This window comes from Pteropus alecto, unplaced genomic scaffold (assembly GCF_000325575.1).
Source record: "Pteropus alecto unplaced genomic scaffold, ASM32557v1 scaffold239, whole genome shotgun sequence".
In the NCBI taxonomy this organism is placed as follows: domain Eukaryota; kingdom Metazoa; phylum Chordata; class Mammalia; order Chiroptera; family Pteropodidae; genus Pteropus; species Pteropus alecto.
Genome location: NW_006494613.1, coordinates 3,646,126 through 3,671,175, shown reverse-complemented (window position 1 = coordinate 3,671,175; position 25,050 = coordinate 3,646,126). Strand labels below are relative to the sequence as shown.

The window sequence follows — 25,050 nt, the reverse complement described above, 5'->3', positions numbered from 1 at the left end:
GGAAGGAGGGAGGGGGGGAGGGAAGGAGGGGAGGAGGGAAGGAAGGAAGGAAGGAAGGAAGGAGGGAAGGAGGGAAGGAAGGAGGGAAGGAGGGAAGGAAGGAGGGAAGGAGGGAGGGAAGGAGGGAAGGAAAGAGGGAAGGGATGAAGGAAGGGATGAAGGAAGGAAGGAAGGAGGGAAGGAAGGAAGGAAGGAAGGAAGGAAAGAGAGAAAAAGAAGAGAAGAGAGTGAGGGAAGAAGAGACAGAGAACAGGATTTTATTATTTATCTGAATACTTTAAGTTATTTTAAAATTTTTAACTCAAGATAATGCTTGTTCTCCCCAGCACATATTTTTATTTTAGGGATGCAGCTTTAATCACCTAACATGATTTTTTTTTTGAGGCATATCCCCAGGAGCCCTGCTGACCAGTGTTAAAAGTTTCAAAAGAATACATAATTCTATTTAATATATTATGTATCATTTTAAACAATAGCAATTCTGAGGTTCTACACATCTTACATTTTTCACTATTTCTTTTATCAGGTAGCTATAACTTTGTTGCTAATTTGACTAACAAGTCCCAGAGAAAGAAATGTGTTATTTTTCATTAACTTAACCCAGACCTCCCATCTAGGACCTTGTTCCTTCTTCCACAGGCTTACTTGATGAGCTCTGCCCACTGTAGAGACTGTCCATGGAGTCACTGGCTTTGAGGGTGGTCTCTGTGTGGGTCCCAAGCATAGGGTCACTGTTCCGACATGGAAGGGCTTCCTCTCCATCTTCTTCATCCTTCAGAAAAACATCAGAGTTTAAGGTCAGAGAACTGATTTCTACAGAGATGTTCACTGTGTGCATTGACTTAACAAACAAGACTGTAGTTTAGCAATAAAATGCTTAGGAATACATCTACGTAAAATATGAGAGTCATTAATCTTTAGTTCAATTTCTAGCAAAACATTTTATACTTTAATATTGTTTAGATGAAATATTCCAGATTATGGAATTCAGCTGAAATTATAATACTTTATTTTAAAAATTAGGTTGATGCTCTGATCACGACTACTTAATCAGAAATGTTAAATTATTGAAATCTATGCTTTATCTAAGAACTTTTGTTTCTTCATGTTCTCTTTATCATCTCTTTACCACTGCCATCACTAAGCCTTTGAGATCTGATATTACAAGTTTAAACTCTGTATAGTTGTTTCATTTCAGTTATATGCACATCACTAGATCATTAGATATGAATGAAACATTCACACTTTGCAATTCTTAAGAACAGCTTATCTAAGAAACTTTACAAATCTCATATTGTGCTTGCCACCTAGTCAAGTGAAAAGCAAATCTTGGGTAAAATTATAAAGACAATTTCAAAACAAATTACATCTGTTTGAAAACATCTCAAATGTTTTTTATATTTAGATAGTTTGGACAAAACCTAGGGATTCTTTAATATTCATCAAAATGTAGTTTAATATTTCTTATTTTTGAGCATTTCTAAATATTGATAAAACTTCAGAATATACATTTGATATACACTCAGTTTGATTCTCTGTTTTTATCCATTCCTTTATTCATTTGTTCAGTCACTCAATACAAGTTTATAGAACATCTTCTAAGTACCTGGCAGTATTTGGGGAAATAAGGATACCATAGTAAACAAGATAAGAGGATCCTTGCTCTAATGAGGTACATTTTAGTGTGTTGGGCTCTGTGTGCATGTGTGTGTGTGTGTGTGTGCGTGCACTTACATAGTGTTTGGGGAAGTGTGTGTAAACAAAATAAGCAAGACAATTTCATGGAATAATAAGTGCTATGAAGAAAATAAAACTGGATGATATGAGGGGATTAGCTACTGAGATGAGAGTTGGGGAAAGGTTGGCTAATTTAGATGGAGTAGCATCCAGAGACCTTCCTCATAAGGAAATATATGCTCTGAATTCTTGACCTGAATAATAAGAAGATATATCTTATATGAAATTTTGGAGACAGTTTTCTAAGCAAAGGGAACAGCAAAACCAAAATAACTAAACTCAGAATTCACTTAGGTTATACAGGGGAGAACAACAAGGCCAATGTCACTGTAGCTAAATGAAAGGAGAGTATTAGGATATGAGCTAAGAGAAGTAAACTGGAGCCAGATCATCATGAGCCTTACAGACCACATGTGGTGGTCATGGAAATGTGCCACTCAGATCTCTTGCTGTGAAACCCTTCTTTACTGACCACCTCAGCTACTGCCCCTCTTTATCCACCACTATGTTTGCATGGAAGCTATGCTCTCTGCCAATGACTGCAGCAGTAGGGTACTAGTTGAGTCCATTCTGATGAGATGTGAGGCTCCTCTAATGGAAAACTATATTTCAAGGACTCCCCATCAACTCGACCAAAATTTTCTCAGAACAGTGCTGAAGTCTGAGACTACTGATTCTCCTTTCCACTTCTCCTTATACAGATATCAGGCCTTCCATGCCAATTTTTTCACAGGTATTTTACTCCCAAAATCTTTGGTGTCTGCTTCTCAAAGGACTGGAATGAACATGCCACAGTAAGGGAATGAATTATGAAGGTACTGTAAAATTTTCACCAGGAGAGTGATGTGTTCTGAATTCCACTTCTCAGAGATCCTTCTGAGTTTAGCGTGGAGTATGGAGAAAGGTGGAAGAAAGGAAATCAATTAGATGGTTATTAGAGCAACTAGGCAAGAGAGGTTGATTACTTAGTCTAAAGCACAGATAGTTTACATGGAGAAATCAGGGGGTTTAGGTATACTTTAGAGTTAGAACTAAGAAGATATGCTGATGAATTGGTGTGAAAAGTGAGAGAAAGAAGAAATTTTGAATAATTCTTAGCTTTCTCCTTCCCTATCTTTCTTTCTCTCCCTCTCTTCTTTCCTTCCTTCCTTTCTTCCTTCTGTTCTTTTATCTGTCCATCCATCCTTCTTGGCATCTAGAGTAATAACAGTGTTGTCTATTGGTACTTGGGAGAGAGGACAAGAAAGAATTTTTTTTTTTTTTGTATAGCACAGAGAATAATTCAGTTTGGGATATATTGGGTTCCAGATAGTTATTGTACATTCAAGTGATGACATTAAATAAGCAATTGGTTGTGTACATACAACAGATAAGTAAAGAGGTCATAGCTAGAGATATGATTGTGAAAAACAAAGTCATGAGACTAGATAAGAGAGAGTAGAAGAGAGTAGATTTAGTAGAACAACCATAAGCCTCGAGAAGATTCAATATTTGAAGGGATAGGACAGAAAGTAGAAGCAAGAAGTGAAACTGAAAAAGAAGGAAGGCCAGAATGCCTAAAGAAACCAAGAAAAGATACTGTTTCATATATAATAAAATAATCACATGTATTGAATGCAGCTTAAAAGTAATATAGGAAGATAGAAAGTCAGCCACTGGATTTGCAATACAGAAGTCAACACTGATTGTGATGACTGTTTTAATGGAGCACTAGGGACAGAAGTCCTATTGAAGTGGTTTCAAAAGAGAACTGACATAGGATGTATAGATCAATGGGATAGAATTGAGAGTCCAAAAATAAACACATATACTTATGATTCATATATTTATGATCAATTGATTTTCAACAATGGCGCCAAGACAATGCGATAGAGAAAGGACTATCTTTTCAAGACAGTATTAGGACAACTGGATATCCACTTTCAAAAGAATGAAGATGATTTCCAACCACGCACCATATATAAAAATTAATGAATCATGCTCCAAAATTTAAGAGCTACAACTATAAAACTCTTAGAAGAAAACATAGGGTTAAATATTTTTAAACTTACATTAAGCAATGGTTTCCTAGATACAATATTAAAAGCACAAATGAGAAAAGAAAAAGTAGATAAACTGCACTACATTAAAATTATAAACATTTGTGTTGCAAAAACCATCAAGAAAATGAAAATAAAATCTACAGAATGAGAGAAAACACATCATATTGCAAATAATATATCTGATAAGGGACTTGTATCCAGAATATGTTTTAAAATTGCTTAAAAGTCAACAATAAAATAACCCAATTAAAAAGTGGACAAAAGGTCTGAATAAACATTTCTCCAAAGAAGATATGCAAATGGCTAATAAGAACATGAAGAGTTTCTCAACATCATAAGTCATCCGGGAAGCGCAAATTGAAACCACATTGAGATTTCACTTTGCACCCATTAGGTGCAAAAAGACAGACAATAACAAATGTCGGCAAACGTGAAAGAAATTAGAACTTTCATGCATTGCTAGAAGGAATATAATGTCAGTTTCTCAAAATATTGGAGTTACTATATACCTAAGAGAAATAAAAAAATATATAATTCCATGCAAAAACACAAATATATTCATAGCAGCAGTGTTTATAACAACGAAAAAGTGGAAAGAACCCAAGCGTCCATCAACTGATGAAAGGATAAATAAAAGTGACATCTATAAAATAAAATAGTAGTTGGCAATTAAAAGGAATGAAGTACTGATGTTTTCTATAACATAAATGACATGTGATCTTCACATACTACATGTGTGATCTTTTTCAATGTCAGTCTCTTCTTTCAAAATGGGAATAACAATACTTTCTTCCACCCAACTTCTGGGCACAATTATTGAGGGAGAAATAATGTTGAACTCCTTCCTAAAGCACAAGTATTTTTATGCCTAGAAGAACATATTAAATATTTTAAGAAAAAGATAATAGAAAAATACAAGTGATTAACAGAGTACACCTACCTTTTCTTCAGAAAGGGCTTTGATGTACTTTTTACCCACTCTTTTCTTCATTGTCCAGGAAATAGCTCTCATTTTTTTACCTAAACTTCCTCCATGATTTGCAGTTTTGTTTTGTTCTTTACTTTCATTTATAGGTTCCCCCTCATGTACCTGGTTAGAATTATTTACAGAAGACAAGATAATAAAAAGCATTAATCTGAACATTGTTCTATTAGCATAACATAAAATAATGTAATTAATACATTTTGTAATATCTAAGACATTATATAGACTGTATGTGAAATAAAATATATTCACACCTCACCCTTAGCTACTTCTCATATTTCCCTTGATCACCATAGCAGTGTTTCTCAAAATGTGGTCCCAAAAGACCAGCAACCTCAGCATCACTTGGGGACAATTTGCATTTTAACAAACTCTTCAAGTGATTCTGGTACATGCTAAAATTTAAAAACAATTGTAATTAAGTATTGCCATACTAATCCCCTTGCTGTTTCTCTATGTTCTCATCAAAGTTTGTACTTGCTTTTGCCATTGGCTTCTTCTGGAGATCCACAAATATATCCCTTCCTTCATTCCCATTTCTAATCACATGCCAATTAATAGGAAAGAAATTTTCTGATTGATCACCCTATTTAGAATAGCCCACCCTTGCCCATACTCCCTGAATGTTTACCCATCTTCTTCTAAACACTTAACATTACCTGATAACATATTTGTTTGTTCGTTTGATTACTGCCTACATCTCCAACTATGATATATGCTTCATGAAATTAAAGACTTTGTTTTATTTATTCTGAGTGTTTAGAATACTTCCAGGAACATAAATGACCCTCGATATATTTGAATAAGCAATATTTCTCACATAGAACTTTGGAGTGATTTTTTTTCTTGGAAGAAGTATTTGGGTTATGTTTCCTTAGTATCTCAGTTTTTCAAGAAAGGACCCTTGAAGGTTATCTAATTTAGTGCTGCCCTCCATTCCAAATAGCCAGTCATTCCCTGAGTATAAAAAAAATCATAGGAAACTTCTCTTTAGTGAGCTTGAATATTTTAATATGAAAGTTTAACCACATAGTTAACATCATTATTAATCAATATTATGTTTTGCTTCACATCTTACTCTGGATTGCCCATGATAAATATGAATGGACAGCCAATTTAAGCCCTGATTGCACTTTATTAATTTGTACATTCAAGGTTATAAAAGCAAAGACTCTTTGCTTAATTCAAAAACCCTGAATAAAATATAACTTGGAAAGACTTTAAAATTTTAGAGTTAGCTTTTTTCTTTTCTCTTTTCTCTATTTAAACTTTCTCTATGTTCATGTAAAATTGCAAACTAAAATTAATAAAGTACATTATTTTATTATTACTTGTGTTAATTTACCATTGTCTAAAGTTCAAAAAAGTACTACAAATATTTTTAATTTCAGATTTTCCTGTCACTTTTACAGAAGCTTCAAAAAAACATCTCAACATATTTTTAATTTAAAATTTTTCTATGCTATTTTCTTTCATTGTTTGAATCACAATTTTTATTTATTTATTTATTTAGTGAGTTCATTAGTTGTTTTAATCTGTCTCTCCCTAGACTTCAGGCTTCATGAAGTAAAGATTTTCATCTGTTATTATAACAGTACTTTCTGAACACCTAACAGAAATCCTGTAATAGAATAGATATTCAATAAATATTTATTAAAATAATGAATGCTGGATCACTGAAATGCGAACTACTTTATATTAGGTTCACTAAACTTTCACAAATTACTAGGCCACTGTTACTAATCAATGAACTTCAGTGAGCCTGAGAAACTTTTATAGGTTAACTCTAGAATTATAAATTTAATAACAATAGAATACATCTATGTATAATTATGGAAAGTCAAAGATTTATGCAACATACTAACTGAAAACTATGTGGTTCTTCTATTTATATGCATAGATTATATTGTATCATTTACAATTATGTAAATGTTGATAGAACATGTAGATAGATATAAGTTTATCCATAAGTGTGCGTGTGAGTGTATACATGTATAGGTGGATAAAGGGGGTATGTATAATATATACCTATAAAAGGGGATGTATTATACACACACATATATATACTAATGAAGATAGTTCTAAAGTAATCATAGGTGTAATTTTATTTTCATTTCTTTTATTTAGAATACCATTATTGAAATTAGCATATTAAAAATATTATAGAAAGATGTATATAGGAATCTGAAGAGTATTTTGAGAAATTAGATCCAATAAAGAGAAAAATTGTTTATAAAAAATTGAGATACACTAACTAGAATGAAATATTAAGACATACATAAAGTCTAAAACCTATTGCTCTAAAGTAGACGTATCTCATGTGCTACACATGGGAAGCTTTTCTTAAGCTATATTTAAAGTGTGCATGGTTTGCAAATGTATAGGGAATGATCACCACTGAGACATTTCAGTACAGGTGGTAAAAGTGTGAGAGTGCAATTGAGTAGCCATATGCTTTCCTTAAGAAATTTACAATTAAGCTATTTAATCATTTTCTAAGTTAAAGCAATTATAACTTAAAGATAATTCAACATATAGATTGTTTTATAGTGAAAATGCTCAGAAAATTTGGAACTATCTGAGTTACATTAAGTTGTAACTCTCTTAAGTTCATGTTCAGCCTTTTCAAACATCTGTTAGGCTTTTTAGATAACTTTTTATACCCAGTATAGTACTAGGTACTAAAGAACAGTTTGTTCATTTATCACAAAAATATATGCGAGGCTATGATTTTTAAGTTCATTTTTTGTTGTATTTTGCAAAAGTGATACTGGCTTTCTAATTTTTCACAATGTGTTTCCATATTATTCATAAAAACTTTGCAAAAGTGATACTGGCTTTATAATTTTTCACAATGTGTTTCCATATTATTCATAAAAACATAATAAATACTAACCTCAGTTGAGTCATCTGGTTTTGGTATGGAATTATTCCGAAAACGATCAAAATTGCCAAAGCTGCTGCTGCGCTATGATATAAGAAAGAAAGGAAAAGGAAAGGAAATTTAGGATTTGTGATTTTCACTGATAAGAGTACAAAATATATTAGATTATGGTTCAGTAAACATCAGTCTTGCAAATGCAGGATCAAAAAAATTGTCTCTGGAATAGATAAAGGCACTGAAGGCATAACTATTATCAACATTGTAATGTTTATAGTTGATAAAATGTCTTCATATGTTTTATGTTATATTGTTAAATACCTTGGAGAAAATCTATTAAATGTTTATTTTATAGTGTTACTTTTGCTCTTAAGAATGGCATACATTACTAACCCTACAACCAGCTAATAATGACAAAAACCATCATCTGAGAAGATCCAACATTATGCCTCATAAAGATCATATCTGTCAAAAAAAAATGAACACAAATGCATTTCCACCGCTAACTCTTGATAATTTGAAATTTTCTACTTGATGTCAGGAAGAGAAGGCATACACATACATAGACCTACTAATAAGTTGAAAACAACATTTGGGCATGCACAGTCTAAGGTGTGGAGTAAAACTGAATTTTCCCACATTTAACATGAAATTACAGTGAGACCTCTGGGTCAATTTCATGCACTGGTTTTGAGAAAAAGCTTAATATCTTAATAGAAGACTTGTTCCCTTGGTTACATTTTGTCCCACAAAGCTAAATTTTTATTCTTATGCAACTTATTCTAGGCAGGTAATTACAAACAATTCCTGATATGCTGTAAAGTAAATGATTCTCTTAAATTCATTTTCAAAAACATTTAGAGTCATTGAGTCAAAAAATCGATATTTCTTCACTATTTAATTTTATACATCGTTTAGGAAGGTGGATATCTGATATTATGTCCTTTAGGTACCATAAATCCCAAAATATGTTCTTTCTTAAGAACTTTATCTTTTTCAAGCTTGTATTTTCAAAATAAGCTGGTAGTACTAAAAAATATCCTGGTAATCAGAAGAGTTAATAACGAGAGTCAGTAAAATATAAAACTTTGTGTTGTCCTTTTAGAAGTCATAACCCTCTTCAAGTCCTTACAAGCACTGTTAAACTCACCTCTCCCCACCAGCTATTTTTAAAACTCCTTTTCTCCCTTTTAAATGAGCTGAAATAAAAAGATCCTGACATGTGACAAGGGGTTAGCTTGATAGACAGTGTGATACTGAATATTACCCCAAGGATAATGGCTGTGTTAGACACAATTAACGCCTTTTGCTGACTTGCCACCCCTACTGAACAAGCCCTTCAGCTTGTGGCAAAGGGAGAAAAGGAAAAGAGCTGAAATTGAGAACCACCCTCGAAAATACAATCTCCTCATGCTGAGCTTACTAACCTAGGATAACTTCTCAAAGCATTAATCACCTCATCTTGCCTACCAGGCATTTCCACCAGGCCATCACTGCCCAGAGATCACAAAAGGGAATTGAATGTATTGTTGTCCTGCTTATAAACTATCTGAATACAGGGAAATCCGTTACTCTTTTATATATTTGAAACATTCAAAATTGCCTAGGGCAATTTTGTAACCTATATCCAGCCTGTGTCCTGCTTATTAAATATTAATGAGGGTTACAGCATGATTTCCACCACTGGATAATGAGTCGTGTTGCCCAGGAGGGCACAGAATAGGCTCACTTCAGCATTTCTCTACACTATCTTCTACCATTAAGTAATCAGTAGTCTTCACCTTTTAAAATCAATTTCCCCTCATTATATCAATAAAAAGAGGCAGATTTCGGAGTGATGGTTCAAGAAAGCTTTAGGACTATTACTTTGGTTTTGTCAGTCATCTCATTATGAATCACTCAACAGGTTTAAGCCAGAGGTCTACCCATGCTCAGACACTCTTAAGAAGCTACTCTACACTTTTAAATGAATATTTTTAAATTTAAGAATCTACTCTACATTTTTAAATGAACATTTTAAAATTTTCATTATTTGCTAGTCTAGAAGTAAGTAACTTTCTGTGATAGTTTCTCTATATATAGGTTATGGCTTGTGATGAAAAAGGATTAATATCTACTATGAGATATGGACAATGAATAAATTTATAATTTCTACTCCTGTTAAGTTTCTAATGAAAAGGTGAATCATGTGGAAGCAAGTGACTTTACAGATAATAGTCTTTTATAAATGAGAATGTATTTGAATACTGATGATTTTGCATTGCATAATTGTAATGGTTAGATTTACCAAATACTATCTGTCTCATTGAGACAGAACTATTATATAAATAAATAGCTATCAATGGAAGAGTAACAAATAAAAATGCAATTCATATTGTAGATAATTCTTTGTTTCTGTTGACATTAGATCATATTTAGTCTTTAACTAGATGCTATGTAAATCTATATATAGTCTTTTGTTGTCTGATTAGATAAGTGTTTGTAAAATGGCACAACACCTGTGGAGGGTAATTTGGCAACTAGAAAGATTACCTTTATGTTTGCCCTTTGATCCAGCAATTATATTTCTAGACATCTATAACAGAGATATACATGGATATAAATTGACTTAAATATCCACATTCATTGTAAAACTTTTATATTATCAAAAAGCTGTAAACATCAGTTTATTAAGACGGGACTGATTGAATAATATATCATAAAACAATGAAAATGTGTGCTGCTCTAAGAAATTGAAATACATCTGTTTATACTTCTATGGAATGATCAGGATACAGTGTAAGTGAAAAAAGCCAAGTGGAGAAAAATGTACATAGTAGGCTGCCATTTTTCTAAGGGTGGAAATACGAGTGTGTTTTAATACCGGCAAATATATACTTTCCTCCTTAGAGAAATTGGGCAAAATAAACAAAGTAAAAGAGAGGGGAAAGAAAATAGACTTCTCTGAATATACCTGGTTTTGTAGATTTAATTTTAAAACTATGTAACTGTTTCACATATTGTATTTTACATATTTATAAACATGTTAAATAGAAATAAAAACAATTCCTAAATATTCCAGATAAAAATGAACCAAACTTAATTCCATATTGAAGTGGTGGCTTCAAGAGAGTAATTATCCTAAGTGACTTTAAACAACAGTAATGTGATTTTCCAAAGGACAAAAAACAATGCCAAATTAAATTTTAATCGGTTTTCAGTAATCAGATTGTTATTAATAATATTGGCATATATAAATATGTATGTTGAGGGACAATGAAAATAAGTAATGATGTCAATGATATTTGGAGTCAGGAGTTTCAGAATTCTCAAAATTATCATCTTGTCACATCATAAAGCAAGTAAGCTATCAAAGGCTACTGGGACCATGTCAAAACAATACATGGGCTATATTAAAAATATTCTAACTGGAGTAGATTATACCCAAATATGAGATAATTTTGGTATCAATAAGAAGAATAACTGAACTATATTAAAATATATCTAATATATCAAAATTCATGAATTCATAATGATGTTAAAAGAAAATTCAGTAGTTACCTTTGGAAATGTTACAGTGATATTATTAGAACTGTCAAGTAAAGGGAAAGAAATATTTAATCTGTCCTTGTATGAAATATATTTCAGAGTAACTACATACTTAATGAAGAAAAATCTCTCTCATACATATATATTTATGTATAGACTAGCTAATCAATTAATAATGATGTAATTGCAAAATTACCATTTTGTAAACCCTTAATGGCATAATGAATCTAGGAAATGATTATCAATGGCTACTAAAATCACAAAAAGAACTAGAATATATACTTCATGATGGAAGTACCTAATACTGCCAATGAAATATTCTTTAAAAAAATCGGGTACATCAAAATTTTGTATCTCACTATCAAATTAAATACAGAGACAGAGGAGCATGTTAAATGACACCAAGAAGATGCAGTCCATCAAAAATCTAGACAATCAGAAAATCTATAGGACAAATAACCTGAGTTTTTAAAGTAATCAATAAAAAAAAAGGGGACAGGGAAGTATAGATTAATAATCTTTAAGACTTTTATCCACCAAATATAATCCATGATCTTGTTTAGATATAGATCAAATAAACCACTGGAGCAAAAACATCCAGGAGACAACTAAGGAAATTTTTTAAATATCTAGCTATTTGCTGATATTAAAAAAATACAGTTATTTTTTTATTTGTAATTCAAAATAATTTAGTGAAGGGTAGCAAGTATGTGGGCATAAAGAGGAAACATGACTAGCCATAATTTTATGATTAATTGGGTGATGGATATATGAAGCAGATTGCACTACTCTCTACTTTTACATATGCTTCAAAATTTCCATAACAAAATTCTGGATTAAAAAAGAAGAAATGAATTTACAGATTTAGTAATGTGTAGGGACTGGGGTGTATATGGGAAAACTTTATACTTTTAATTTTGCTGCGAACCTAAAACTGCTCTTAAAAAAATAATCTTTAAAAAAGACTTGATGGTAGCATAAGTTTCTAAAGAAGAAATTTTAAAAATATCATTAATATTGCGTAGGTTATAGTTGTTTAGAAATACAGACATATTTAAGGAGAAAATAAACTGTTGCTTTCTGTATTTATTTTAGTACAACTAACTTTCTGATATAAATGCATGTTATTGGGCTACCTTTTGAAGACTGTCTGAGGTTACATGGTGTAGATTACTTTCTTTCACATAGTCTACTTGGTTTTCATAAAAATAAGACTGGACAAGTGTCAGTTGGGGTGTTTGAACACATTTGTTTGCGTGTGTCCCTACACAATGCAATGTATAATTAAAACTTGAAGAGCATTTATTATTTTGTTACTCACATTTTTTCATTAGTTTTGTAATAATTTGAATTATTACGGAATGACATTTCATAATATAAAGCTGGCTGAGTTCTTAGAAATCATCTAGACTTTCTCAATTGGAAACTGTTATAGGAACCAGAACTCACCCCCCTAATCTCCCCACCAAAAAAACACCTTTTTTTTTCAATCCTCTACCCTGATGTACTCTTCTCTCTGTCATTTCATTACAAAGTGTTCATTCTTCTATTTTTAAGGAAACTTGCTATCTAAGCAGGATGGAAAGTGTAGAAATTTAGCTTGATAGAAAGAATGAACTGAATAGACTTCTTAAAACAATGACCAGCCTAAATTTATCAACATGAAGGAGAAGTAGGAAGTCATTTTTAGGAAATGTAAATTAATCTTTTGACCAAAATCAAAAGAACTTGACTCTTATTTTCACTTCTTAACCACCTACCAACTTTGAGGGTCTTCAAATAAAATTTTACCTCCAGCATGTGGGTAAGGCACAAATGGAAAAATTTCAGTCTATTTCAAAGAAAAAATTTGCATATGTGAGTCAGACATTCTCAGTATTTTGAAATATACTGGCAAATTAAAAATTACACACTCTGCCAATGAGTTCTCACATCATCTCAATATTGCACATAGCGTGTTGTTTAGTAATATGCTGTAGAAGATCAGAATTTTGTTTCAGCCATAAGCTTGTATGAATATTCTATAATAACAATATGTTAAATTTCAATAAGCTTGTCAGCCTTTATCCAAAGACATTCGAGGATTTAATTGTTCTAATTAACTCAGCTACTGAGATGTTTTGAAGAGTGTGAAACAAATTTAACTCACTTAAAATAATCTGTTAGGATTGCATCAGTGTTAAATAATTACACTATCATGTGGTGCCAATGGAAGACAGTTGTGTGGGGCATCAGGGGGAATGAAGACTAAAAGACAACCAGAGCTGTGAAACACGGGCTTCTACATGAGCATTTAACCTTGGATAAAGGCAACCCAGTGCTCAAATGTATATCAATGCTCTAGATATTTTTAATGTACATCTGGACTCTTAGAACAAAAATTTGTTTACTTGATCTGTCTGGTTCAGTATCTTGTCTATCAACTGAAAAATATCTAAAGGAAGTACAGATTCTATTGCCACCATAGTGCTTTAAAGTTATGTCAAAATTTCCATGCTGAAGCTTTACTTTCAGACATCGAAGTGCTACCAGAGACGTTTTCTGCAAATTCAAACTGCCTCAAAGGAAGAAATTAGAACAACAACAACAAAAAATCAAAATCAATGAAGAATGATCCATAACCTATAAAAGTGGTTATTCATATCAGCCCATTTAATGTAACAAAAACAAGTTTTATGGGTAAACCAGACTCAAATATTTAAAATTGTCAATTGCACCTCTGCATGATTTATTGCTATATCTCATGATTTACATTACATCCATAGACTGTAAGTCATGCTGTGCTTTCTATATGCTTAATAGAAATTAAGATATTTTCTTTCAGCTGCAAGGGGTTCTTAAAAAAAGTAGTATATTCTTTTTTTCGGTTAAAAATCATAATGTGGCAAAAGTTCAGTCACTTGATATCATTGATTTTTAAAAAACTCTATAGAACGTAAAGGAAATTAAAAGCTTTTAAAAATGTGACCATGATAGTCAGAAACCTGTCCTCAAAGAATTTACATTCTATTGGTACCATCAACCAAATAACTTAAATCAATAAGAGCTAAACAGAGCCATATTCAAATGAGTGGTATAAAAATATAGAAGCAATCCTAAAAGCTGGTTAAATTTGTATGATCCTCAATAAATTTAGTTTAAAAAGCAGATTAAATTTATACACAAAAAATGAAGTTAATCATATACAATAGACGTCAGCTTGGAAATTTATATATTTACTCATTTACAAACACTAATTTGTGCTCACTACTTAGTACATGAAAGGTATTTTGTGTTTATATGTCTATACCTACATAATTTATAGTAAATCTATAGAAAGGTTCATTAAATGATCATAAATTTTGGAAGTAAAATTAGTTGAAATCAATGCAATTTGAATCTGCTTAACCATCTTCAAAAATTATTTACTCTAAGAGATTGTGTAGTAATTGACTGAGGAATTCTTTAGAAATCACCATATTCAAAGATGGTGATTGCTAAAATGATGGTAAAATAATAAAAAGGCGATGAACCACAGACTGTATGATAAAGGGAGTACTAGACTACACACACAAAAAAATGTGTCTAATATAATTATCTCTTAAACTCTTCAAGGAAGAGAAAGAAAGATTGTCTACAGTGAACGTAATCATTTTGGGCACTGGAAAACTGTTGTGTACTTGGTACAAGAATATTTCACTAGCATTTTTCATTGTCTGGATGGTCTATCTCTCAAAACCAAAGTTGGCAAGAAGTTTTCAATTCTTGCACCAGCATGGATAGTTTTTGAAAGCCTTCGTAGAGGGCTGTGTTGAAAAGAGTTCTGAAGCCACTTTCAAGCTTAGAGTTAAAGAGGTCGTGGTTAACCATGTCCACCATGGTTACAGAAAATAGTGTGTGTTTTAGGGAAGATAGTGGGGAGAGGAACGAGAAATTACAGGTAACGTATTCCTTGTATTTACCATCTCTATTTTAAGATATTTCCCTGACCAAATTTCCATTACTAATTCTGTTTTCTAGGTACCTTGATGGAGAGAATTTGGTGCCAAAAATGTATGATTTACATTTCTAGTTATAGGAAATATGTATTATCTTCTCATACATTTAGAAATTAACTCTTTCTTATATGCATATTATTCTACTTATAACCAAATATTAAATGATTTTTAATGTAGTCAGATTATCATCAAATATTTTCATCCTACGGCTAAACTTCAAAAACAAATAATTCTGCATACAGAATTCTCCTGTATAGGATATGGTAACAAAAGAAGATAATATGAATATCATGGTAAAAAAGACAACAGTTATTCAGAAGAATAACTTTGAAATACTAATCTTAACAGGCCATACTACATTGACCATACTCTTACATATCAAATATTCTGACTTTCTTAATAAAGGCCTGATTCTACTATTTGTTCTACCTAATAATGAAATCATATCATATGTTTTATGTATATAATATAATCAATCTATAAGACAAGCTATTAAAAATATAAAAAGAAAATGTCTATTCAATATAACATAAAAGAGGTTTCTAAAAAGCAAGAAGAACTTACTATCGGCTGTATTAAACTGAACATTTTTTTTCAGGATCTCAGACTTAGGCCTTTTTTCCTTTTCAGTAATCAGAAAGAGAAAAAGTCTTGAAAAATTTTCATTACTTAACACATGGTGGAAGAATGTACAGTATATATAAGTTCATTAAAATAATTTTAAAATATTTAATAATTGATTGTGTTGACTCAAACTTTAGGTTCCTGAAAAATTTCCTAATAAGTTTACCAGTCAAATGTTTATACCATTAAATCAAGTTAAAATAATTTTGCCGCATTACGAAGAGGCAAACAGTCATAGTACTCACTGCTTTAACATCATGGTTAAATAAAGAAGTAAAAATTAAGTATGAAAAATATAATTCATTTAATAAACTTTCCCATCAAATTCTCTGGAACAAAAACTCTTGGTTAGTTACCTCCATTAGTCTTAAATGTCCTCCACACTCACTTGGCCTCTGGATACATATTAACCTTTCTAAAAGTCTCCCAAGGGATATTTAGTCATGCAGTAATCTCCTTGAACAAAAGTAGTGACAAACAATAAGCTAATTCTCAAAAAGTTTTTTTTTAAGTCATTTTTACTACTTTTAAATGAGTGTGTTTGATGCATGATTTTGGTCCCACTGATTAATGGTCACCGCCAGCCCAGCTTCTGGAGTTGTAATGTTTCTGTGAGCTTCCTTCCAGCAGAGCTCGACCATTAATCCAGTGGCATATGTCAGCTCAGCAGAGCAAGGTCACTCTTCTGCTTCAAGGGGAACCTTTTTAGAAATAATAAAACTGACAGAAAGTTCTTTTTTGCATGCTTTATGCCACCTGAGGTTGAATGCCGCAGTTAATATCATAAAGCTTATAAACATTCCCATCTCAGGCAGTACTCGCTGCCACTATGCTTAGGAATTTAAACGTTTTTTTCTTAGTAAGAACAGACATGTTTATGTGGGATAAATATATGGTATGTAATCCCAAACAGGGAAAGGACAGGTGGAAAAAATTTGTAGTAAGTTTATGCTAGGATATTTGGAAGAGACGTTTGGGTTCTCTAACTTCCTCATTGTCTATTACATTTATTTTCCTTTCTATTAAATTGGATTTGGCTATATGAAATTTTAGTCTATCGAAGGGTTAATAGTGGTGTTGAAATGTAATAGTCATGGTAGAAATAAACCAGTTTATGATAATTCCTAAATCAATTATATAATGTTTGATAACTGTACAGCACTTATATTTGAAGGAATTTTATTTTTAACATTAAACACATTTGTTTCATTGGTAATTGCTGCTTTAAAGTTGATAAACAATTATAGTAAAATATTCATAATCTTAAAGTAATCTGAAATTTGTAGATGGCCTAATTCAAAAAAGATGATGGCTAAAACTATTAAAACTAACAGTATAAAGAATTTATACCATAAGCATTACAAAATTTAAATACTGACTTATTTATTACTTTTACTTATTTAAAAAAAAAAATCAAAGTTGTGTAGTTATTACCATGTAAAATGTTCAGAAAAAAATTTAACCAAATATCCAGACTGTCATCTCACTACGAATTATTAAATAGCATTTGATACAAGACAAATCTGCCTTGAATCTTATTCCAAGAATTTAAATTATTAAAATTATGAAAAAACTTAGAAAAGAAAGTTTATAATTTAGTTGTCTTTATTTTATGTATATAGAGAAAAGGCAGAGCCAGTTGGCAATTCCAGCCAGTCTTTCTAGAAAATCACTTCCTGGGCCAGGTCTTTATGTCCAATATCAGGCCCTCTTTTTGACAAGTATAGGAACTTTATTTTTCAAGCTTGCAGAAATAAACAACCTTAGGTGAGACTGACTTGTAAACTAAACTGATAAGATAATAGAAATTGCAATACCAAGTATTGATTAGGTATGAGACATTCAACTGCCAAGAAGAATATATATTCTTGTTGACTGATCAAAGAATTGTCTCCTCTGGAAGAAATACGTCATGGGACACAAAATCATTGTTGGGAGTTTGTTTAGCATAGTAGAGTCACAGTAAAGTGGATTAGGTGATACTAAGGGCTATAGACGTGAAGTTATAATAACTCAAAATACATATTTTACCTAAATGAGCACATCTGAGCCAAATGGAATATTTGCTTTGGCTCATCTGGATTATTCTGCAGACACAGTGGCAAATTTCTACTCTCCCACTCCTTTTTAGGCTCCCTGAAAAGCAACACCATTCACAGATGCTTCTCCCCACCGCCCCTCCGACAGATTACATTACAACTTTGATTATTTTTTTTCTTTCGTTTCGTTTTGATTCTAAGAATGGTTACTTTGTTTTATGTGGGTGTTGCTCAGATCTTCATCAGTGACCCATTTTAAAACTGCGTCTTGAAGTAGGTTTTTTAGATGACTAATATTATCCATTAGTCATTCCACATTTATTGTACATATATTGAGAAATCACAACTATGTTCCATGTTACAAATGTTTTTGATGGTAACTAAGGTGTAATAGAAAGCACCTGGAGTCTGAAAGTCAGATGAAGTTCAGTCTTCCTTTTTTCCCAACAAAAATTGCAGGGATATAAATATGAGTAATATACACCCCCTGTTCTTGATGGTGACTCTAGTTGGAAAGACATATTGGGATAAACTATGGTAAGAGAAACAACAGAAGTGTGGAACAAGTGTTATCAAAATAGAAAGGAGGGAGAGATTACTAATCAAACATGTACTATGTGCTAGGATATTTACATGTGTAATTAACTTAATTCTCACATCAAGCCTATGTGACATGTTTTAACACATCCCCTTCAGAATAAGTACATCAAAGCTCAAAAGAGATTTAATAAAATGTTCAACTTCCTGCAGTTATGACACATCAAAATAGGACCTCAAACCTGCGTCTATAAGACTTTCGTTCATGTTCCCTATTGCTATGTCAGAACACCATCCTATGCACAAACACCATCCTATGCACCACCTTGGGCTAACTGGTGGAGGTTTTCTTGAGGGAATGAGAGTCCAGTGAGGTATTAAAAGATATATATGTATGTATGTATGTATGTATGTACGTATATATGTTTATGTGTTGGAAAAAATGGGCAAAGACATTCTAGACTAGGGGAAGCACAGAGAGAAAAGCATGAGAGTGGCTAGAACCACTCAACTCAAAGATGAGATCTGAGTATGTAAAGAAAGGCATCAGGGGTTTTCATGCACAGAGGGAAAGCCATGTGAAAAGGCAACAAATGGTGGCCATCTGCAAGCCTGGAACAGATCTTTCCCTTATGGCCCTCAGAGGAAACCAACCCTGCCAGCACCTTGATCTTGGACTTCCAACCTCCAGAACTGTGAGAAAAAAATTTCTGTTCTGTAAGCCACTCTGGCTGTGGTATTCTGTTATGGAAGCCCTAGAAATCTAGTACAGACTAGGTGAAAAATTCCAAAGCTCTTTGTGTGAGGAGAGAAAGAGGATATGGCCAGCTGTGTGGACAAATGGCTCTATCTATCAAAGAATCACTTTATCTACCACCAGAGACAGCTTAAACCCTCTTCTATTTTTATTAATCAATTCTTAATGGAAGATATTTTTGTTCTCTACTTAGAAGCTGATTACAAATGTCTGGTTTCTAAAAGTTCGTCTAAATCCTTAACACTAGAAAGGAAGAGAAATGGATTAGTTTGGTAATGCTAAATTTGGAAACTTAGATATGTAGAGTATGGATTTAATTCTATTAAAACACACACACACACACACACACACACACACACACACAATCTGCAGGGATAATGATGCCCTTTATCTCTAAAGCAAGGCAAGAAAAGAGTAAATAAGTGTCTCATTAAATTGCTTTTTAACAAATCCAGATTTTATACTCTTCCTCTAGAATATAATATCCAAATTTCCAATGGGGAGTCTACACTTTTATCATTTCTCTCAGTAATTTGTCTCCTGAACCTTCTGGGTATGTCTGGGCACTGTTTATTGTTTGTTTGTTTTTCAAGTATAACCAATCTATTTGGCCCCAAACCTTTTGCTACTTGCTTACACAATCAAAACAAAACAGAACAAACAAAAAACTGATTACAGTTTTATATACTGTACTATAGAAAAGCTAAAATGAATTAGTGCTTTTTTTGGAGAGGAGTTTTTAAAACTAAAATTATTTAACTCTTTAAAATAAACATGGTGAAATGAGAAAATTATTATTAGTTCATCTCTTCTGATTTGAGGTGACCTAGAAATGAAAATTAAATCCAATTTAAAAATGTATTTTGAGGAAACAAGCAGAAACCATTAGGAAGTGGTGCATCATTTGGGGGGTGAATTTCTGGTAGCCTTGAGCAGAGGATAAGGGTATTTCCCCTTGGCATAAGGACAGCTAGAAGCAGGAACAGAACTGTTTACCATCTTTCAAGCACATAAAGTAAGTTTCTTATACATATTCAAATGCGTACAATAAGTACAAATAGATCTCAAATCCAACATCTCTCAATATCCACCATCATCTCCTTCCTAGTTTCTATAATAACCTCCTAATGGGTCTCATCTCCCTGCTTCCTCCCTCACTTCCTTCAGTGTGTTTGAAATACCAAAGACAGAATAAACCTACTAAAATGTAAGCCAGATCCTTCTCTTTTCTTCAAAAACTCTGTCAATACTAACTAAAATCCTCATAATGACCTGGAAGGCCTTCCATGACCTGGCTCTGTGTGACTGCTCCTCCCCTTACATACTCTGCTTCATTGTTTCTTGTACACACCAGGGACACACACACCAAGACTTCTGGGATTGCTCTTCCCTCTACCTGGAATACAGCTCTTCCATTTACTTCAGGTCCTTTTTCATATGTCTCATTCTCTGGTTCCTTGTATCTCATGTCTATATTTTCCTTCTTAGCACTTATCAATACCTAGCTTGCTATATATTTAACATATTTATCTTGTTTATTGTCTGTCATTCCTAGTAAGTGTAAATCCTATCAGGGCAGGGATCTTTGTTTTTTTCACCACTATATTCCCAGCATGTAGTCTCTATTGTCCATAGTAGGCACTCAGATAGTTACTTTAAAGAATGAATGAATAAATGAATGGGTTAATGAATTAACTTCTAAATCTTTTGAAAAGATTATTAGGAAAAAAAAATGGCTCCAGATTGGGAAACTTTAAAAGTTCTTGATGGTCAGACATATCCTGTATGAGATAAATCAGAATATTTGAAGATGGAACCCAATCATAAATATTCTTTAAAGCCCTTCAGTGATTCACATGTGCAACCTAGATTGAGAACCATCAATATGGACATTATTTCCACACTTTAAAGTGCTCACCGAACTCCTAGGTATATTTTTATAGTCTGATTTCTAAAAAAACTCTTGGGATGCCTCTGCTGCTAGTCTGTAGGACCACACTGAGGAGCAAGTTCTTATATCCATATTCTACTCAACTTGAATGTCCCTATGACACTTTTTTATCATGGTTTGTACTTTGTTTTCTCCTGACTTGTTTTACTTAGTTTTAGGTTTGCATTATAATGTACTTGAAATATTTGGGAAGCAAATATAGAATAAATACTAACTAAATACATAAATGAAGATAACTTCTTGAGAGCATTTTCTGGATGCAGAGAAGGGTGATAATCAAAAGTAAAAATAAACGTTTATTTACACCCACTACTTTTTAAATAGGAAAAGTGAATTTAAAATATTACCTACAATGTATATTACATATTTTATTTGATATCACTTTGTCTGAAAAGCCAAAACATTCAACTAAATTCATATCAATTGAAGTCAGAAAATTATACCACAGATGAAGAAGCTAAAAGAAGTAGTAGGGTGGAAACCCACATGTTTAGAAAAAACACTGTCCCATATAATCCCAAATTGTTTTTTTTAATAGCTGTGATAACTTAGGTAAAATATTTCACATCTACAGAACTGTTTTCTTTCCTGTAAAGTGGGGGAAATTTTTTCATAATTTCAAAATAAATTAATATAAAAATTAATATACAAATGCCTGGCCTAAAGTAAGTACCAGTGCATGTAAACACTTCTTTTTTTCTTACAGTTGGTTAGATAAGAGTTAAAATGTATCTTAACAGTCTTGATAGGAAAAACAAAGAAAAAAAGCTCTTTAATGCCACAACTATGTGTCATTCTTGTCTAGGAGCATAAATTTGCACAGCGGGCAGTGCAGTGAAAACAGCTCATAATCAACTCATCACCTCTCATCATTGCTAGGATCAAATGCAAATGGGAAAGAATGCCACTTCAGTCATTGCTAGTGAAAATTAGCATCTGTGACACTAATGGTGTCTCATTTACTATGCACTTTAGGTTTTAAAAAATGGTAAAAAAAAAAAAAGCTATTTCTAGAACTGCCATTATTACAATGTTTCCCTATATAATAACAGTGGTATTTGAATCTCTTTTACTCAAAGAAAAACCTTAGTAAAAATTTATTAACACAGATCATTAATCCTAGCCAAAGAAAAGCCAAATCGTTCAGTTTCAGAATTTCATTTGTAACATTTATTCCTTTTCTATTGTCTAAGTTTCTACCATATTCCATGACCTGGAAAAAAGGTCTACTGTTAAATAATGATAGCCCTCTCTAGGGATTCTTACACATTTGCTGTATTGATATTCTTCTTAAAATGAAACTTAAAAATGAATTAGTTATACTTATACACATATGTACAAACTTTCTTATGTATACACTAATAAACTTGCTTCCGGGAATAATGAAAGTACATAACATTAGTGAGTTAACATGAACTGGATGAATAAATAATATTTTCATCATTTTTAATGGTGCTCATTACCTACTTTAAATTTACAATAAAACACAAGGAAGTCTCTCTCTCAGAAATTCTGAAATAATATAACACAAGGAGTGTATGTTTCTGAGTGAAGAGATGTGAACTATTGTCGGATTTGTAGTTAATCAGCGTAGGCAGTGATTCCCTATATATCAGAATGAGTTCGTCATGGTTCTATTCTGTCTTTCTAGACACAAGCTCCACGTTTCCTTCCAGCAGATGAAGGGATTTACACTCTCCTTTCTACTACCTATTTATTTGTAGGGATCATCATGACATCCACCTCTGCTATCCTTTATGGATTTTGCTCTTTTCCCATAAAATACACAAAGAAAATTACCCAGTAAATGTTTCAAAGACATAATAATTGGGAAAATATCACTTTTGTATTTAAAGGAAATGATTTATTTGACCTGGAATGTTGAAAAACTCTTGTAGGTGTACACCTACATACTTCTTTAAATTCATATAGAGTGGATAAAGTAATAATGTGGTACATATATACAATGGATATTTCTCAGTCATGAAAAAAAATGAATCTTGGCATTTACAACAACATAGATAGATCTAGAAGATATTATGCTAAGTGAAATAAGACAGAGAAAGACAAATAGCATATGATTTCACTTATATGTGGAATTTAAAAAGCAAAATAAGTGAACAAACAAAACAGAAACAAATTCATAGATACAGAGAACAAGTTGATGGCTGCCAAATGAGAGGGGAGCGAAGGGATGGGTAAAAGATGAAAGGGATTAAGAAATATAAATTGCCAATAACAAAAATAATTATGGGGATGTAAGGTACAGCATAGGGAATATAGTCAATGATATTTTATAAAGCCAGGAGGGTACTAGATCTATCAGGATGATCACTTTATAAGGTATATAAATGTCTAATCACTATGTTGTACACCTGAAACTAATATAATACTGTGTGTCACCTGTAATTGGAAAATAAATTAATATAAAAATTATATGGAATAAAACTATCCATCTCAAGAAAATGAGAATTTATTCACAACAAAATTTATCCAGCTGTAAAAATGCTTGTCTATCCTTTAGCAGATCTTTGTGTCAGAAAGAATTAATATTAAAAATAATTTATTCTTAGTTTCCAAAGATTGGAAATTATTTATTTTTAGTTTCCTTCAGAGAAGTTTCCTGTAGCTTGAAAAGAATTTTAAAATATTGACCATTGTTCAAATGCCACATCGATTCACAATCAATTCTCAAGTCTTTTCTCTTACAATGGATGCTAAGCAAATAAGGACCCATAATAGATACTAAATCAGTCCTTTAAAAAGATATTTGATGTCAGCTATTGTTTATTCACAGATTAAAAATGTTATTTACCTAAGAAACTCAAGAAATGTACAAGTATTAGAGAAATTCTCTCTAACAGTATTTCATAAATTAATAACTAATTTAGACTTCTAAAACAGTATCTAAAGTTTGTTAGCTTGTGCCTTATTTTTTTAAGTAGCAATTATTGTCTAGGCGAAGACTAGAATAACATTCCAAATAGTATCAATTTGACAAATCTATTAAGTTACGTGATTTTGATGCTTTCCAAAACACGAACCAATCTTCTCCTTAGTAATGGTGTTAGTTCAAGAGAAAACTAGAATGAAAAAATACTGTATTTTTTATTCTACCATATAAAAAATGAAAAAACATATAAGGAAAATATCTACTTTACAACCTTCTCATAATTAAGTGCATTGTGAAGAGCTGAACACTTAAGAGATAAAATGCATTCAGTAGATTGTTAAATAGATATTGATAACTTTATGGTCATTCAAAATGTGCAAGAAGATTTTATAATATCAACCTTTCAAACAGAGACCATCAAATTGATTTCATGAAGTTGATAATCTGAGCTCAAAGTTCAGATTACCACTGTAAATGATCAAATATGCACTATAAGATAAAATTACAAAGATAATAACTGGTATTATTTAGCAACTAATCTGTAATTTAATTTTTTTCATACCTGCCATGAGGCATTCAACCCTCTGATTGAATTTATTTATGACTGACAGATAAGAACAATGTGTGCATGCATTCTATTAAATGGTTTAGTTTTGTTGCCTACGTATGAAATTGTCTTACCTTTGGTTTTTGATGTTTCTCCTTCTCTGAAGCATTGGATGGTTTTCTTTTCAACATCTTGAATTCAGCCTATTCCAAGTGAGTGCACTTTCTGTTGTTTCAGAAACAGCTGAGGATAGTCTACAGTGTGCTGTCTAAGATGTACAGCAGTAAATAATTTTGAGCCCTGTGACCTGCCACTTCCTTCTTTTGTCAGGATATGACTTCACATCTACATGGGTAACGTTTCTGGGCTTTCTTTTTTTTTTACAATAATTCTTTGGTAACTCTTTAATGTTCTGTCTCTGCTATATTCTATGAGGCGAATTCTTAAATTTCACACTTTGATATCCCTGCAGTTATCATAACAGTCATAAAGATTTCAAAATAAAACTCATGTTTTTAGTTTATATAAAAATAAAAATCTATAACACATCCT

General features: G+C 32.1%; 1 protein-coding gene across 2 annotated transcripts in view; it reads right to left on the bottom strand.

Annotated features, from left to right (window-relative positions):
- Positions 1-24,795, bottom strand: part of SAMSN1 (SAM domain, SH3 domain and nuclear localization signals 1) — a 42,858-nt gene extending 18,063 nt beyond the window's left edge. The window contains exons 1-4 of one of the 2 annotated variants that reach the window (XM_006926227.1): positions 24,633-24,795; positions 7,661-7,732; positions 4,720-4,869; positions 646-772 (exon numbers count right to left, since the gene is read on the bottom strand). In XM_006926227.1, the coding sequence (XP_006926289.1) occupies positions 646-772; positions 4,720-4,869; positions 7,661-7,732; positions 24,633-24,689 (406 nt within the window). In that variant the 5' untranslated portion in view covers positions 24,690-24,795. The remainder of the gene's footprint in view (positions 1-645; positions 773-4,719; positions 4,870-7,660; positions 7,733-24,632) is intronic. The other variant, XM_015600156.1, reaches the window with a different exon arrangement.
- Positions 24,796-25,050: the final 255 nt, after the last annotated feature.